This window comes from Camellia sinensis, unplaced genomic scaffold (assembly GCF_055761805.1).
Source record: "Camellia sinensis isolate YWXY unplaced genomic scaffold, ASM5576180v1 Unanchor10, whole genome shotgun sequence".
In the NCBI taxonomy this organism is placed as follows: domain Eukaryota; kingdom Viridiplantae; phylum Streptophyta; class Magnoliopsida; order Ericales; family Theaceae; genus Camellia; species Camellia sinensis.
The window spans coordinates 319,290-334,553 of NW_028128988.1; the positions used below are offsets into that span (position 1 = coordinate 319,290).

Here is a 15,264-nt window from a genome sequence, read left to right on the forward strand (position 1 = left end):
CAATTAAGAATTACATAAATTCAATCAAGATTTAACCAGTGTTATTAGCAAGCTTAAACATAAATTATCTAAAAAGGAAATGATAGACAGACTTGGTTTATGTTTAATATGAAATTACATACCAAATGAATTATCTCTAGCATACTTAGAGAGAACTCTAAAGGGAGATTTCCCTTGCTATTTATTTTTCACTGCCAAGTCAGAGATGCTGGTCTTGCAGGGTCAACCTTAATCTGGAAAACAAAAAACTATAGGAATAAGATGACCACTAAATCAAAGCACCGACTAAGAAACACGTTAAAACTACCATGCCACAACTAACAAAAAATTTAGTAGCCTAAAACATGATCTAATGCAGACTAAAATAATTTTTTAGTCACCTATTGTGGCATATTTAGCAACTAATTTTTTTTTAGTCGCCAATAATTAAGATACAACTATTAAAAAAAATTAGTAGCTAAAAACCATATTCAACGCTGACCAATGCAATTTTTAGTCGCCTATTCTACAACTTTTGGCGACTAAAAAAATTTTAGTCGCCAAAAATGTAAATTATTATAGTGTGTCATGGTGAAAGACTGAAAATACGCGTAAAGTAAGTACCACGTGCTTTCCGGTTAGGAGTCGGTAAAGTGATGATTGGTAGTGCTTGATATGCCAAATTGGAGATACCAGCTTAGGAATTATCCGAGTCGTATTTATCGCTCCGTATTTGTATTTTGAATTCATTGAGATAATGTGTTTTCGAAAAAAGCATTGCATGTGATTTTCAAAAGGATAGAACTTGGGGTTTTGGAGCATGACATGGCATTGCATCCTATTTAAGACTACTTAAAACATAAATACTTTATTAAGATCTTCTTATTGGGTTTCATGCTCACCCCTAGTGGATTTATGCAGGAAATAATGTGGTAGTTCCGCCGAATAGATGTTTTGAGAGTATAAGGCTCTTTGTTTATTTGTTATATTTTTTGATAAGCCAAGGGCTTATGTATATGGGTTTGTAAATCACTTACTTGTAATCAGGCTTAAGCCTTAGAACTTGTGGCCCGGGGGGCATTATTTTGCACTTTGTTCTTTACTTTTATTTGTCTCACATTATATAGATTCATATTTTAGAGAAAATTGAATGTTTATTGCATGTTGACGCCTTTTGTACATCTCTTGCTTATCAAAAAATACTAGTATGGAGATTTATTTAATATTATGATGTTAGGAATTTCATGGTTATCTAACGAGATAAGAATAAAATCAAAATCCTTGTATGTTAATTATTTGAAAGTGTTACAAGGGTGTAATTACCTCAATTTAGACCCATATGGGCAACTCCAATCCGAAATCATAACTTCATAGTTTGAAGTAGATGAATAGGGTCCGAGTTTTATCACAACGACAGACCTGGACCTGACCCATTGACCGGTCAAAGCCCATGTGCTTAGGCCTAGTCATGAAATTTTATGGCCAAACCATGCCTTAGTGAGAGCAAACTAAGGCCACAATTTTCGTAAGATTTCAAATTTTATCTTTGATATTTGGGTTAATTACTCACAGGCAAGTTATAATCATTTGTGTATCATTAAGTTCCAGAAGTTTTTATATATTCTATGAAGTCTCTTCAATTCGTCATTGAAAGTTGTTCTATCAGAAGACTAAAAATGACTTTTAGTGACGATTTTATAGATCTGTTGTTAAAATCTGACAATTAATGATATTTTTTTGTAACAATTTTCTAAATATGTCGCTAAAAAATAACAATTAATGATGTTTTCCCTGACAAATTTGCAATTGTTGCGGAAAAATAATAATTAGTGACACTTTTTATGAAAATACCACTAAAAAAATAAAAAATAAAAAGTAAAAAGATTTGTGGTTGTTAATTAAAAGTGAATAAGACTTTGATACACCAAAAAGTCAAGACGGCTTATTACCCTCATCTTGGGATGAGAGTTAATTGTGTCAAAATAGTAAGTAAACTATACATTAATAGGTTGTAAAAGATGGTTTTGTGAGATGGTAGGAGGCTGGATCCCGGTGCTGAAGCATAGAGGAAAAACAGAAGCACGGCGGAACATGGTTAGCTCGGAAGACTTTACAGTTTTTGTGGATAATCTACCTTGCTCATTGGATCCCAAAGGTCTGTCTAATCTCTTTCGGAAGTTTGGTGTTGTAAAAGATGTATTCATACCGCAAAAGAGAAGAAGAATCACCAACACAAGATTTGGCTTTGTAAGATTTAGTTGTGAAGTAGCAGCGAAGGTGGCAGTGCAAAAAGCTCATGGTCTTTGGGTGGATGATAAAAAGTTAGGAGTGAAATTTGCTGAGTTTGAAAGAAACAGAGAGCATGGGCAGACTCATATTCAACCACCAAAGCAATCAAAATACAGAGCAGAGGTTAGGAGAGGTCCCAATCCTTTTATTAATAAGAAGTCTTTTGCGGAGGTAGTAAAAGGCACTAAGGTACTGAGTAGTGGCTCTGTTTCAATCAAGACGGAGGTGTATGGTAATAGGTGGCTCTATGATAGTGTGGTAGTTCGCTTGAAAGCCAGATACGTTAACATCAGTCTGCAGATTGAGCTTGAAGAAAGAGGAATAGAAGGGATTGCAGTTCGGAATTGTGGAGGCAGAGATGTTTTGTTATCATTTAAGACCAAGGAGGAAAGGGAGATAAAAATGAAAGCCATAAACAATATTATTGAGGATTGGTGTGAACTCATCATCCAATGGCAGCCAAACCTTGTCCTCGAACCAGAAAGGCTCGTTTGGATTACCTGCTTCGGCGTTCCACTTCATTTATGGAACAGGTCCAATTTCATTAAGATTGGAAGTTTATGGGGAGAAGTTTTGGAAGGAGAAGAAGGCATTCCTCAGTCTTTTGACTGCGGTAAGCTCAGGATCTTAACCAAATGCATGGAGCCTATTAACAAGGTCATCCATTTGGAGACTAATCAGTTTACTTACCCAGTGCGAGTCTTGGAAGATCAGTTAGCTGTGGCAAAAAATTTCAATCAGTACTGCAGAGGTTCGACACCTCAAGAAGTGGAGGAACATCACAGCTCTAATGAGGTTAGAGGTTCTAAGGAGATATTTGACTTCAACAGAGCTGCTGAGCCATCTCAGAACCAGCCATCTCAGAACCATGATGATGAGTTAACTCGGGACTTAGGAGGTGAGTTAGCTATGGGGAATGCTCAAACCAAGATGGAGGCCAGAGGAAAGAAGCCACGTGGGGATGTTAGTGTAGCAACGGCAGACAAAGGGGAACTTCGGGAAAGCGATACAGCAGTGGCAGAGACATGCAGCAGTATGGGTAAGGAGCTCGAGACAGTGGCCTGCAAAGCAATAGCAGCTGTTAACTCAGCATTTAATGACACAAGGGCTGCTGCTCAGGGACATGATGGGCAGGTCTACACGCCTGGCTTTATGAGAAGTTTGAGTGGTGCAAGTCTTAAGGGGCCTGGGATAAGTTTGGAAGTGGTTCTGGGCCATCATAAGTTGAATGATGAATTGGTTGAACCTCTTAAAGGGCCCAATGGACCGGTGTTATATGAAGCCCATATAAAGGACATGGCAATGGATGTTGGGCCTGTCACCAGAGAATCCAGTGTTTCTGAGACTCAGACTCAGGTTGCTAAACAAACTCACAAGTCTGCAGTCTTGAAAGGCAAAGGTAAGGAGCAGGCAAAAGAGAAACGGAAGACCAGCTACCTTCGACCACAAAAGAGACTCTTAGGTCTGGATAAGAGAGCCGGTCTGAAGGGTGCCTCAACAAGCAAATCAGCCCCTAAAAGATCCCTGTTTAGAGCATCTGTTGCTGAAGCTTCACTGCTAGCTTTAACTGAGCAAGGAGGGGAAGGTAGTCAGCATCTATTGGATGAGGCACAAGCATGTTTGCAGATGGGCAAGTTGCTGGGTGTGGATATGCTGGGAAAGGAAAAGGAGGTTCTTAATAAAATTGTGGAGCTTGAAGTCAAAGATATATGCAGGATGGATAGGGGTAATGGTGCAGTAGACTAACATGTATACATTGAAGGGGTTTTTTCGGAGATTGTTATGTTCTCATGAAGATGCTTTCTTGGAATATTAGAGGAACTGGTAGGCAGGAAAAGATGGGGAAAATAAGGAATATGCTGAAGGAAAGAAATGTGGATGTAGTTTTTTTTCAAGAAACTAAAAAATCTGTAGTAGCTGAAAAGGATGTGAGAGCAATGTGGGCTAGGAACAAAATGGAGTACACTGCTGTGGACTCCGACGGCCTAGCTGGAGGTCTTCTTTGCATATGGGATCCGGAGGTTTTTCAACTTAAGGACTGCTGTTGCACTAAAAGATTCATCCTCCTCTCTGGTACTCTCTTTAATTCTTTTGACTGTGTATTACTAAATATTTATGCTCCTAATGAGGTGGGAAATAGGGCCAAACTGTGGGACTGCTTATTAAAGCTAAAAAGGGAGTTTCCTAATCCTTGGCGTTTATGCGGAGATTTCAATGAGATAAAAAGTGTAGGTGAAAGGAAGGGTTGTTTTAGAAGAGATAAAGGCATGAGAGAGTTCAATGAATTTATCGAACAATGTGAAGTAATTGACATACCATTACTTGGCAGAAAATATACCTGGTGTAACTCAATAGCAGGGGATAAGTGGAGTAGAATTGATAGGGTGTTAGTGGATCCCAAATGGTTAGAGGTGTTCAATTTAAAGCTTTGGGGTCTTCCTAGGCTCATATCTGATCATTGTCCTCTGTTGCTAATGGAGGATGATAGGGACTGGGGTCCTAAGCCTTTTAGAATCATCAATGCTTGGAGTCTACACCCATGCTTTCCAGCCTTTGTGGAGAAGACCTGAAAAGAGGCTGCAGTTGAAGGTTGGGCTGGCTTTGTCCTTCTGAAAAAACTTAAAATCCTGAAGTTAGAGTTAAAGGCTTGGCATAAAGAGGTTTTTGGTAGTGCGACTATGAAGTTGAAGGAAGCTGAAGAGGAACTGCACCTTCTGGACTTAGCTGCTGAATCCAGAGATTTGCATGAGGCAGAAAGAGCAAGAAGTAGATTACTCAGAGATCAGGTGTGGAGACTTAGCAAAATGGTTGAATGGTTGTGGTTGCAAAAATCAAGACTCAATTGGAATTTGAAAGGAGATAGAAATACTAGATTTTTCCATGTAATTGCCAAGGGTAGGCACAGTAGAAATGCGATCTCTTCCATGTCTGTTGGGTCTATTGTGTTAGAAGATCCTACTCAGATTAGGAAAGAAGTCTTTGACCACTTTAGCAAGCAGTACACAGAGGATTGGAGAGTTAGGCCTAAGCTAAGTGGCCATTTTAAATCTGTCCAAGATTGCCCTAGCTTTGATGGGCTGGAAGCAAATTTTTCAGAGGAGGAAATTAGGGCTGCTGTGAAGGATTGTGATGGTAACAAGGCCCCCGGACCAGATGGCTTTAACTTGGCTTATTTTCAAAAATTTTGGTTATTGTTGAAAGCTGATTTACTGAAGTTTTTAAAGGAATTTCATAGGCATAGAAGGTTGGTGCTGGGTCTTAATAGCTCATTTATTTCACTAATCCCAAAGGTTGAAAATCCAGTGGGGCTAGGTGACTATAGACCTATCAGCCTAGTGGGTTCAGTTTACAAAATCCTTGCAAAAGTTTTGTCCAGTAGGCTAAAAAGAGTGCTTCCTCAAATCATCAGTGATACCCAATCAGCCTTTACAGGTGGAAGAAACATCCTGGATGGTGTGCTAATTGCAAATGAGGTGGTTGATGGCTGGAGAAAAACCAAAAAGAGAGGTCTGATTATTAAGATTGATTTTGAAAAGGCTTTTGACTCAGTTAATTGGTGCTTCTTATCATCCATGCTCTTCAATTTTGGGTTTGGTGCAAAATGGATTAGTTGGGTAAAAGAATGTGTTACTACAGCAAAACTCTCAGTGTTGGTTAATGGTTCACCAACTGAGGAATTTTGCCCTCAAAAGGGCCTAAGGCAAGGTGACCCCCTGTCCCCCTTTCTGTTTAATGTAGCAGTTGAGGGTCTTAATATTCTTATGTCAAGAGCACAGCAGTTGGGCTTGATTAAAGGAGTGACGATTGGTTCTAATGGGGTGCAGTTAACACATTTACAATTTGCAGATGATTCCATATTATTCTGTGAAGCTAAGGAGATGGAGGTGTGCAACATTAAGAGGGTCTTAAGGTGTTTTGAACTGATTTCAGGGCTGAAAATAAATTATCATAAGAGTCAGGTGTGCGGTATTAATGTTCCTAAAGAATCCTTGTCTAGTTTTGCCTCCAAGCTGCATTGTAAATCTAAGGCACTTCCTCTTAAGTATTTGGGTTTGCCTTTGGGGGCAAATCCAAATAAGAAGGCAACTTGGAAACCAGTTCTTGATAAAATCAAAATCAGATTAGCATGTTGGAAAAGGAAGCTGCTATCATTTTCAGGAAGGCTCACCCTTATTAAGTCTGTAACCTCTGCCTTGCCTACGTATTATCTATCTCTCTTTAAAATGCCAGTGGGAGTTGCAAGAGAATTTGAGAAGCTTCAAGCTGCTTTTCTCTGGGGTGGGACCGGGTCTAAAAAACCAATCTACCTGGTTAAATGGGATGATTTAGCAAAGAACATGAATCAAGGGGGCTTGGGCATCAGAAGAATAAGGCTCATTAATGATTGCTTGTTATTAAAATGGTGGTGGAGATTTGCCAAAGAGAAAGATGCTTTGTGGAGACAAATCATTTGTAGCAAATATAAACTAGATGTCAAAAGCTGGTGCCCCTCTCCTATTTCAAACAATAGTTACTCTGGTGTGTGGAAAGGTATCATTTCCTTAGCAGAGAGGAGCGGTAATCTGATGTTGTTTTATCATAACAATTTTCTTGTTCAGGTAGGGGATGGGAAAAGAATTCTCTTCTGGAAGGATAGATGGTGCTCCAATAGTTGCTTGAAAGATGAATTCCCTACTCTTTACAGATTAGTGATGGAGAAGGATGTAACTTTACGTATAATGCACGATAGGAAGGTTGCAGTAGGGGATTGGAGCCTTCTTTTTAGAAGAAGGCTGTATGACTGGGAAGAGAGGGAAGTCAGTAGACTCAAGGAGCTTTTGATATCTGGCTCAAATTGTTCTGATAATCTGGTGGACAAACCAGTCTGGTTGGCTGAAGGCTCTGGTATGTTTTCTGTCTCATCTGTCTGTTGGAGTGAGGTTGTCTCCCTTGGCCCCATCCTTATTACTAGCAAGTTAGTTTGGAACCATCTCGCTCCTCCAAAAGTCCAATTTTTTTGTTGGTTAGCATGGAAAAACAGAGTAAAGACAGCAGACTTTCTCCAGAAAATTGGAGTCCTTCAAGCCTCTTCACCAGCTCTTTGTGCTTTCTGCAAAACTGAGGCTGAGTCTATCTGCCATGTGCTGCTGCACTGCCATTTTTCCTGGAGGGTTTGGTCTGCAATATTGAATTGGTGGGAGGTGCAAGGACCCCTTCCCGGATCTGTGGAAGCTGTTCTTCATTGGTGGGAAGGTGTGAAGCTTAGCAAAAAAGAAAAATTGCTTTGGAAAGTCATTCCCTCAGCTGTGTTTTGGTCTCTATGGAAGCTGCGAAATGAGTGTATTTTTCAGGCTGCTAAACCTCACCTGGAGGACCTATGCGAGTTGGTTAAAATCAGAGTTGCACTGTGGTTGAATCAGAGTTTCAAGGCCTTCAATTTCACTGTCCAGGACTTCCTGTCCAATTTAAGACAAATCAGGTACTGTTTGGGGAGTAAATCTGTCCTATGTGGCTAATTTAGATATCAGTTTCCTGGAGGGTTTGGTCTGCTTTTAGGTCTGCTGTGCTCTGCTCAATTCTCTTCGGGGCTGTTGGACTGCTGTTTTGGCCTGTTGTTTTTCAGCTTGAGCTTCTTCTCAGCTTTGGGTTAGGTTGAGGTTGGACTGCTGGTCTTGTTTTGCATTTTCATTTTTCTGCTTTGTTCTTTTCTTTTCTGTTTCGGTTTGGTTCCTCTCCAAACCCCTTTCCTCTCCTTTTTTGATGTACTCTCATCTTGTATGGTTTGGTCATCAATAAAGGTTTCTTTGGCTGCTTCAAAAAAAAAAAAACCCTCATCTTCCTAATACAATATTTTAGTCAGCTCCCTTGATATTCTTTTAAAAGGTCTTATAAAAATTATTTTTGTTTGAAGGACCTACAAACTAAAAAGCTAATTTATCAACCAAAAAAAAAATCTATTAAGTTTTATTATTTTTGTAAATATAGTGGGTCTTATGAATGACAACGGATTCTGTTTTTTGGGTTTTGTGAGCAAATTCTTTATTTTAACTTGAATAATTTTAATGATACAATTTTATACTTTATTATAAAGTTGATAATTTTAACCTACCTATCACTATATTTTACCCTACCCAATCAACGCTCTCTCAAACTACTAATATTAAAATCGAGTTGGATTAAATACAACTAGATTGAGAGATTTTGCCATGCCTAATGGGTCCCACAAATATGTATTACTTTTATTATATAAATATACATCAAAATTAAAATAAAGTTGTGAAATAAATTCACTAATAAATAATTATCTTTTTACTTTAGTGGACCTTCGAACAAATTTTTTTTTAAATGTTATATATTGTGGGATTTATTTCATCTTCCATGCATAGACATGCAATAAAAGTCATCTAAATGTGGGGCTTATCTTATTTAAAAAATATTAAAATTTATTATGTCACATAAGAAACCACCTGAAAGCTTTTGATAAAATATTTCGGTGGGATTTACTTATTTATTGAAAAAAAAAATTGAATTATTTTCATCTTTAAAAATTAAAAAAAAAAAAAAAAAAAAAAAAAAAAAAACTCTTAGTTTTTAGATTCAACTCGATAAGATAAACAGGAAAGTTATAATTTTTTAAAATTATAAAAAAAAAAAGTCCAAAAAAGACATAAATAAGTAAAAATAGTGGACTTTTTTTGGTTTATTTTGCCTTTTTCACAATTGTTTTGGAATTTCTCAAAAAAAATGTATTTTTTTTATTCATTTCAACAAGATGGACCAAAAAAGTAAAAAATTATGACATAATTCTATAAAATAAAAAAAAAAAGGTGAAACACCAATAAATCTCAAAATCTGATATTGTGAACTGTTCAGTCCTCCCTCTTTTCTTATGAATTTGAAGGTTCCATTAAAGTAAAAATTACACAAAATGATAGTCATTTACACATTTGGGTTTAATTTTGGAGGGATAAAAGTAGGTTTCTTCAAATGTGAAATTACACATTTGGGCAATTCACACTATAGAAGTTTTGAATTTTTCTTTCTTCTGAAACAAATTTCACATTACGAATAAGAACATAACACTCTAATAATGCAACATTTCAATGTAACACACTAAAAAACTCATTAGTATACTTTTTCTAAACGTAATAACATAACACTTCAATTTTTTTCCAAACGTAACATTCCAATATAACACACAAAAAAACTTTTTAGTATACTTTTTTTTTTTCTTTTTTTTCTTTTTTTTATCAGCAAAGAAAAAGATTTATTGATGAAAAAGCAAATTACATGCAAAGATACATCAACAAATCAGGAAAGTGCACAAGCATCATAGCTAACCTTCACAATCCCAACTAGATTGGTACCACAAATGATGCACAATCATATACAAGCACTTAACCCAAAATTGGTGAGAAACCAATCAAAACAAACAAAAACCAATCAAATAGAACAACAACAAACAAGTAACACCAATCTACACTAGCTCCAAACTTGCACAGACTAGAACAGCTACAGACAGAAGCAGACCAGAACAGAACAGCAGCTCTCTGAAGCAATAGCAACAAAACTACACCTCTAAACAGAACAACCAGAAACAGCATAGACAGTAGACCCCAAACAACATACGCAGTAAACCCCAAACAGCATACATAGCAAACAACAACGTACAGCAAACAGCAGAGGTAGAGGCAGAGCCTATCAGCCTATTAGCCTATCAGCCCAAGCAACCCAACATCCAAGTACCTTGAAGGCAGCCCAAGCAGCCTATCAACCAAGCACCTTGACACACTCAGAGGCAGAGCCTTACCTGACTTAGATTGAATATTAAGTCGTTCGCTGAGTAATGGAAGTCTTGTATTGAAGCTTTGATATATAATACAAGTCTTACCTTTATAAGCTCACTCAACTCAGAGCAATTGGGCTGCACTACATTGAAAATGCACTTGTTCCTCTGCTTGCAGAGTGACCAGAGGGTGATTAATGGTAGAGCTCTCCATATCCTTTTTTCCAAGCTTTTAAACTTACCTCCCTTCCACCAATGAAAGAGACTATCAATTGAGCTTGGTATCACCCATTGAAACTCCCACCACTGCAGCATTTTGGACCAGACAGTCTAAGAAAATAGGCAAAATAATAGCACATGACTGGCTGATTCAGGTTCTGATTTGCAGAAGGTACACAGTGTAGAAGCATTAACATTGAGACCCCCAATCTTTTAAAGGAAAACGTCAAATTTGATTCGGTCTTTCCAAGCCAACCAGCTGAGGAATTGAATTTTGAGAGGGAAATCTTTATTCCAAATGAACTTACAGATATTATAACTGGGACCAAGAGAGGCATTGCTAAAATTATACACATCAGCTGCTTTAAAAGAACCTGAAGATGAGCCAAGCTAGACAGGTCTGTCAGCCTCTCCAATCCTGAGGGTTGGGGCAGTAGATAATGGAGGTGTTTGTTTCAGTTTTTTAGAGCTAATTTATGGCTTTTAGCTTTGAAAAAGTTATTTTGGACTATTTGGTTAAACTTATTTCAAACAGCTTCTGATTCTAACAGCTTATTTTAACTCAAAAAAACTGATTTTGAGAAGCTGTTCACCCCTTGCTTTTGATTATCAGCTTCTGCTGTGGACATGTTAATTTATGGTTATACTCTTAAATTTTTTTGTTTTTTATTTTTTTAAAAATAGAAAAAGACTCACATGGACTATAGATTATTATTATTATTATTATTATTATTATTATTATTATTATTTATGAGAAATGTAGACAAACAAAAAATAAAAATTAATTGAAAAAGCTATTTCACAACTTATTTAACAAACACTACTCAGCAACTTAAATCTATAATCCAACAGCTATACCAAACAGATTAACAACTTCTGATTAAAGTCATAATCTATAATCTGTTAAGCTATAATCTATAAGTTGTTTTAACGGCTACACCAAACGGGGCCAATGCACTATGCAGTCTAGTAATTTGCACCAATTCCCACTCATATGGAGTTCTTCTGAAAGATAAGTTCCAATTCCCTAAGGATGATCTTTTATCATAGAACAAGGGTAGAGTGTCTTCCTTATTAGTAGATAATCTGTAGAGACTTGGGAATTCATCTTTGAGACAAATGTTTCCACACCATTTATCAAACCAGAATTTGACTGTCTTTCCATCACCAACCTTAATTAGAAAGTTGTCCAGAAAGAATTTGTAGAGGGGCTGCTTGTGGATAGCAATAGATATGATGTCACTCCACACCCTAGAGTATTTGCAAGAAGGCCTTAAGATTGGCAGCCACCTATCTTCATTAATCAGGTACTTACTACAGAGAACCTTTCTCCAAAGAGCATTAGGCTCACATCCAAACTTCCACCACCATTTTAACAAGAGGCAAATATTGACATCAATAATTCTTCGTATTCCTAGGCCTCCAAGACATGCACTTTTTGTTACTTCAACCCACTTCACCATATGAATTTTCTTCTTTAATTCAGTACCTCCCCATAGGAAGGAAGCTTCAATTTTCTCTAGCTCTTTGGCCACCCCCAAAGGCATTTTGAATAGGGATAGGTAATAGAGAGGAAGGTTGGATACCACTGATTTGATTAAAGTGAGTCTACTTGCAAAAGACAGGAGCCTTCTCTTCCAGCCTATTAATCTTGATTTGAATTTTTCTAGGATAGGTTTCCAGGTTGAATTTTTCCTAGGGTTGGCACCTAGAGGCAAACCTAAGAACTTCAGAAGCAAGCCTTGCACTTGGCAATTGAAGAGGTCAGCCATGGCTGATAAGACTTCATTACCAACACCATATCCACAAAAAACACTTTTGTGATAGTTTATTCTCAGCCCAGAGAGTAGCTCAAAACATCTAAGCCCCCTTTTAATGCTTACTAATTGCTTCATATCTGCTTCACAGAAGATAACTGAATCATCAGCAAATTGTAGATGAGAAATAACTACTTCATTCCTTCCAATTTTCACACCCTTAGTAAAATTCTGCTCATGAGCTCTAGTCATGAGTATGTTGAGACCTTCTACTATTAAGTTGAACAGAAAAGGGAAAAGCGGATCACCTTGCCTCAGCCCTTTTTGTGGAACGAATTCTGCAGTTGGTGTTCCATTAACTAGAACAGAAAGCCTTACTGTAGAGATACATTATCTCATCCAAGCAACCCATTTTGGACCAAAACCAAAGTTAGAGAGCATAGAAAAGAGAAACTCCCAATTAACTGAGTCAAAAGCTTTTTCAAAGTCTAGTTTAATGATGATACTTTTCTTTTTGAATTTTTCCAACTATCCACAACTTCATTAGCAATAAGAACACCATCCAGAATATTCATTCCTCCAAGAAAAGCAGATTGAGTAACTCCGATTACTTCAGGAAGAACTCTTTTCAGTCTATGTGCTAGGACTTTTGAGAGAATCTTGTAAACGAAGCCCACCAAACTAATAGGTCTATAGTCTCCCAATCCCGCAGGATTTTCATTTTTGGGGATAAGTGTGATGAAGGAACTATTAAGGCCATAAGCAAGTCTATTGTGGGTGTGGAAATCTACCATGAACATAAGAACCTCCTTTTTCATAACCTTCCAAAATTTCAAAAAACATAGCAGATTGAAGCCATCTGGGCCTAGAGCTTTATTGCCATTGCATTCTTTAACAGCTGTCTTAATTTCAGCTTCAAAGAACTCACTTTCTAACTCCTGGAAAGAGTGAGTCTCTGCAACTGATTTGAACACACCTCCTAAAGATGGCCTTTTAGCCTAATCTTCTATGAACTATTTCTTAAAATGTAGATGGGCCTCATGTTTGATTTTGATAGGATCTTCATGAGTAACACCATTAACAGATATAGAATTGATGGCATTTCTGTTTTGTTTACAACTGGCCATTACATGGAAGAACCTAGTGTTTTTGTCCACTTTAAGTGTCCAGTTAACTCTGGATTTCTGCTGCCACATCCATTCCAACATTCTTCTTTGATTCCATACTTCTCCTATCATCACTCTCCTGCTCTCTCTTTCCGATTCTATCAATGGTCTGTGTTCAGAAATGAGATCCAATATATGCAACTCTTCCTCAACTACTTTCAATTTAGAAGAAATGTTACCAAAGACATCACAGTTCCACTTCTTGAGAGCAAGCTTCAACGACTTTAGCTTCTACAAAAGAATATACCCAAGTCCTCCATTGACAGTAGTTTCCTTCCAGATGCTTTCCAAAAAAGAGGGAAATGAGGCATGCAAGGTCCAGGCAATAATAAACCTAAAGGGTTTTGGGCCCCAATCCCTCTCATCCTCCCTCATTAGGAGAGGACAGTGATCAGAGAGAAGCCTAGGCAGCCCCCATAACTTCAATTTGAATTTGGTGAACCATTCAGGGCTGAGCATATTTCTATCAATCCTACTCCATTTCACATTTTCTTGTGCATTACACCAAGTGTATTTCCTTCCAAGCAAAGCTAAGTCAGTTAGCTCACTTCTATAAATAAATTCATTAAACTCTTTCATCCCTTTGTCCCTTCTAGAGCATCCAATCCTTTCCTCAATATTTCTTATCGCATTGAAATCTCCACTCATACACCATAGGTTAGAGAAGTTTCTTTTGAGGTTAACAAAACAATCCCACAATTTGTTTCTACTGCTAGCATTATTTGGGGCATATACATTTAATAGTATACATTCAAAAGAATTGTGGAGTGTACTTGAGAGTAGAATGAATCTCCTATTGCTATAGCAGCTATGTAACTTGAAGATCTCTGGATCCCAAATGCATAATAGGCCTCCAGTAGATCCCTCTGAATCAACTGACATAAATTCCATACTACTTCTTGGCCATAGGGCTCTAACTTCATGCTCTGTAATTGAGGATTTTTTTTGTTTCTTGAAAGAGTGCTATTTCCACTTGCCTTTTCCTAAGTAATTTCCTTGTTCTTCCTTTTTTTTCAGTTTTTCCCAATCCTCTATCATTCCATGACATTAGCTTCATTAATTAACAAAATTGAACACCAAAATCACCTAGGTTAAAGCTGTTTACTGCCCACCTTTCTCCTCTCCTCCATTTCTTTCTTTATCTTTGAGTTCTAATTCAACAATTTTGTAGAGAGTATCAGAATTCTTACCTTTGAAGTTGAGCCCTAGAACTCTCCCCATTTGCATTGTAGCTTGAGCTTCATTTAGGATATATCTTCCCCTTCTATCACCATTCTCAGCTGAAGCTGAAAGTGACATAGCTACAACAGCAGCTCTGAATATGGCCCTTTTTGGTGGATGCTTACTAGAGGAAGCCCCTTTATGCCTATGAAACCTGACGAAGTTGGAGATGATTTTAGACTGAGTGAGTACCTTAGACTTACCTTTCTTGTTTCCTTTCAACTTGACTTTAGATTTGGGTTTACACTTCCTGGATTGAGCCCCTTTATAATGTGGTGTGTCTGAAATCGATTTGGTCCTTGAAGGCCCAAGTGATCCACCATTAGCAGAGCTAAGATTAATAACTCTATTGAGGTTTGAAACTGATGGGCCAGGTTCACAAAGGATATGGCCCAAATCAATCTCCAAGTCTATACCAGGTCTAAGTCCTGCAGATGCACTGAGGCTTCTAATAAAACTAGGTGTGTACAGATGGCCTTCTAACCTCTGATTGTCATTATTGGTAAGTGATCTGAGTTCAGTTGCCTTCGTTTTGGTGGGTCTGCCATGCGTGCATCATCTTCAAAGCTGCTCCCCATGCCATTTTTTGTCTCTGTAACTACCGTATCCCCTTCGTTTCTGCCATAGTGATGTTCCACTTTAGATTCTTCAACTACCCTATCCACCTCAGCTCTGCCACAGGTCTGCTCTATCCTCTGAATAGGATCCACATCATTAAAAGATGCCAGCTCAGCATCATTTCTCATCATTCTCTTTGCCAGGTCACCTTCTTCTTCCTCAATCCTTTTGGGATCTTCATGCTATTGTTTGGCTATCATATTGGAGCTGCAATCTTCCGCAGAATCAATGGATGAATTATAATCTTTCT

The 15,264-nt window shown here is 37.7% G+C and overlaps 1 protein-coding gene across 1 annotated transcript; it reads left to right on the forward strand.

Moving 5' to 3' along the window:
• The first annotated feature begins 4,064 nt into the window (after positions 1-4,064).
• On the forward strand, positions 4,065-4,838 carry LOC145814466 (uncharacterized). The gene has a single exon (XM_082911300.1). It carries the CDS (start codon positions 4,065-4,067, stop codon positions 4,836-4,838), a length of 774 nt encoding a protein of 257 aa, XP_082767426.1.
• The last annotated feature ends 10,426 nt before the right edge of the window (positions 4,839-15,264 follow it).

Coding starts and splice junctions, on each gene's coding strand:
- LOC145814466 (XM_082911300.1), top strand. CDS start 4,065: ATGCTTTCTTGGAATATTAGAGGAACTGGTAGGCAGGAAAAGATGGGG.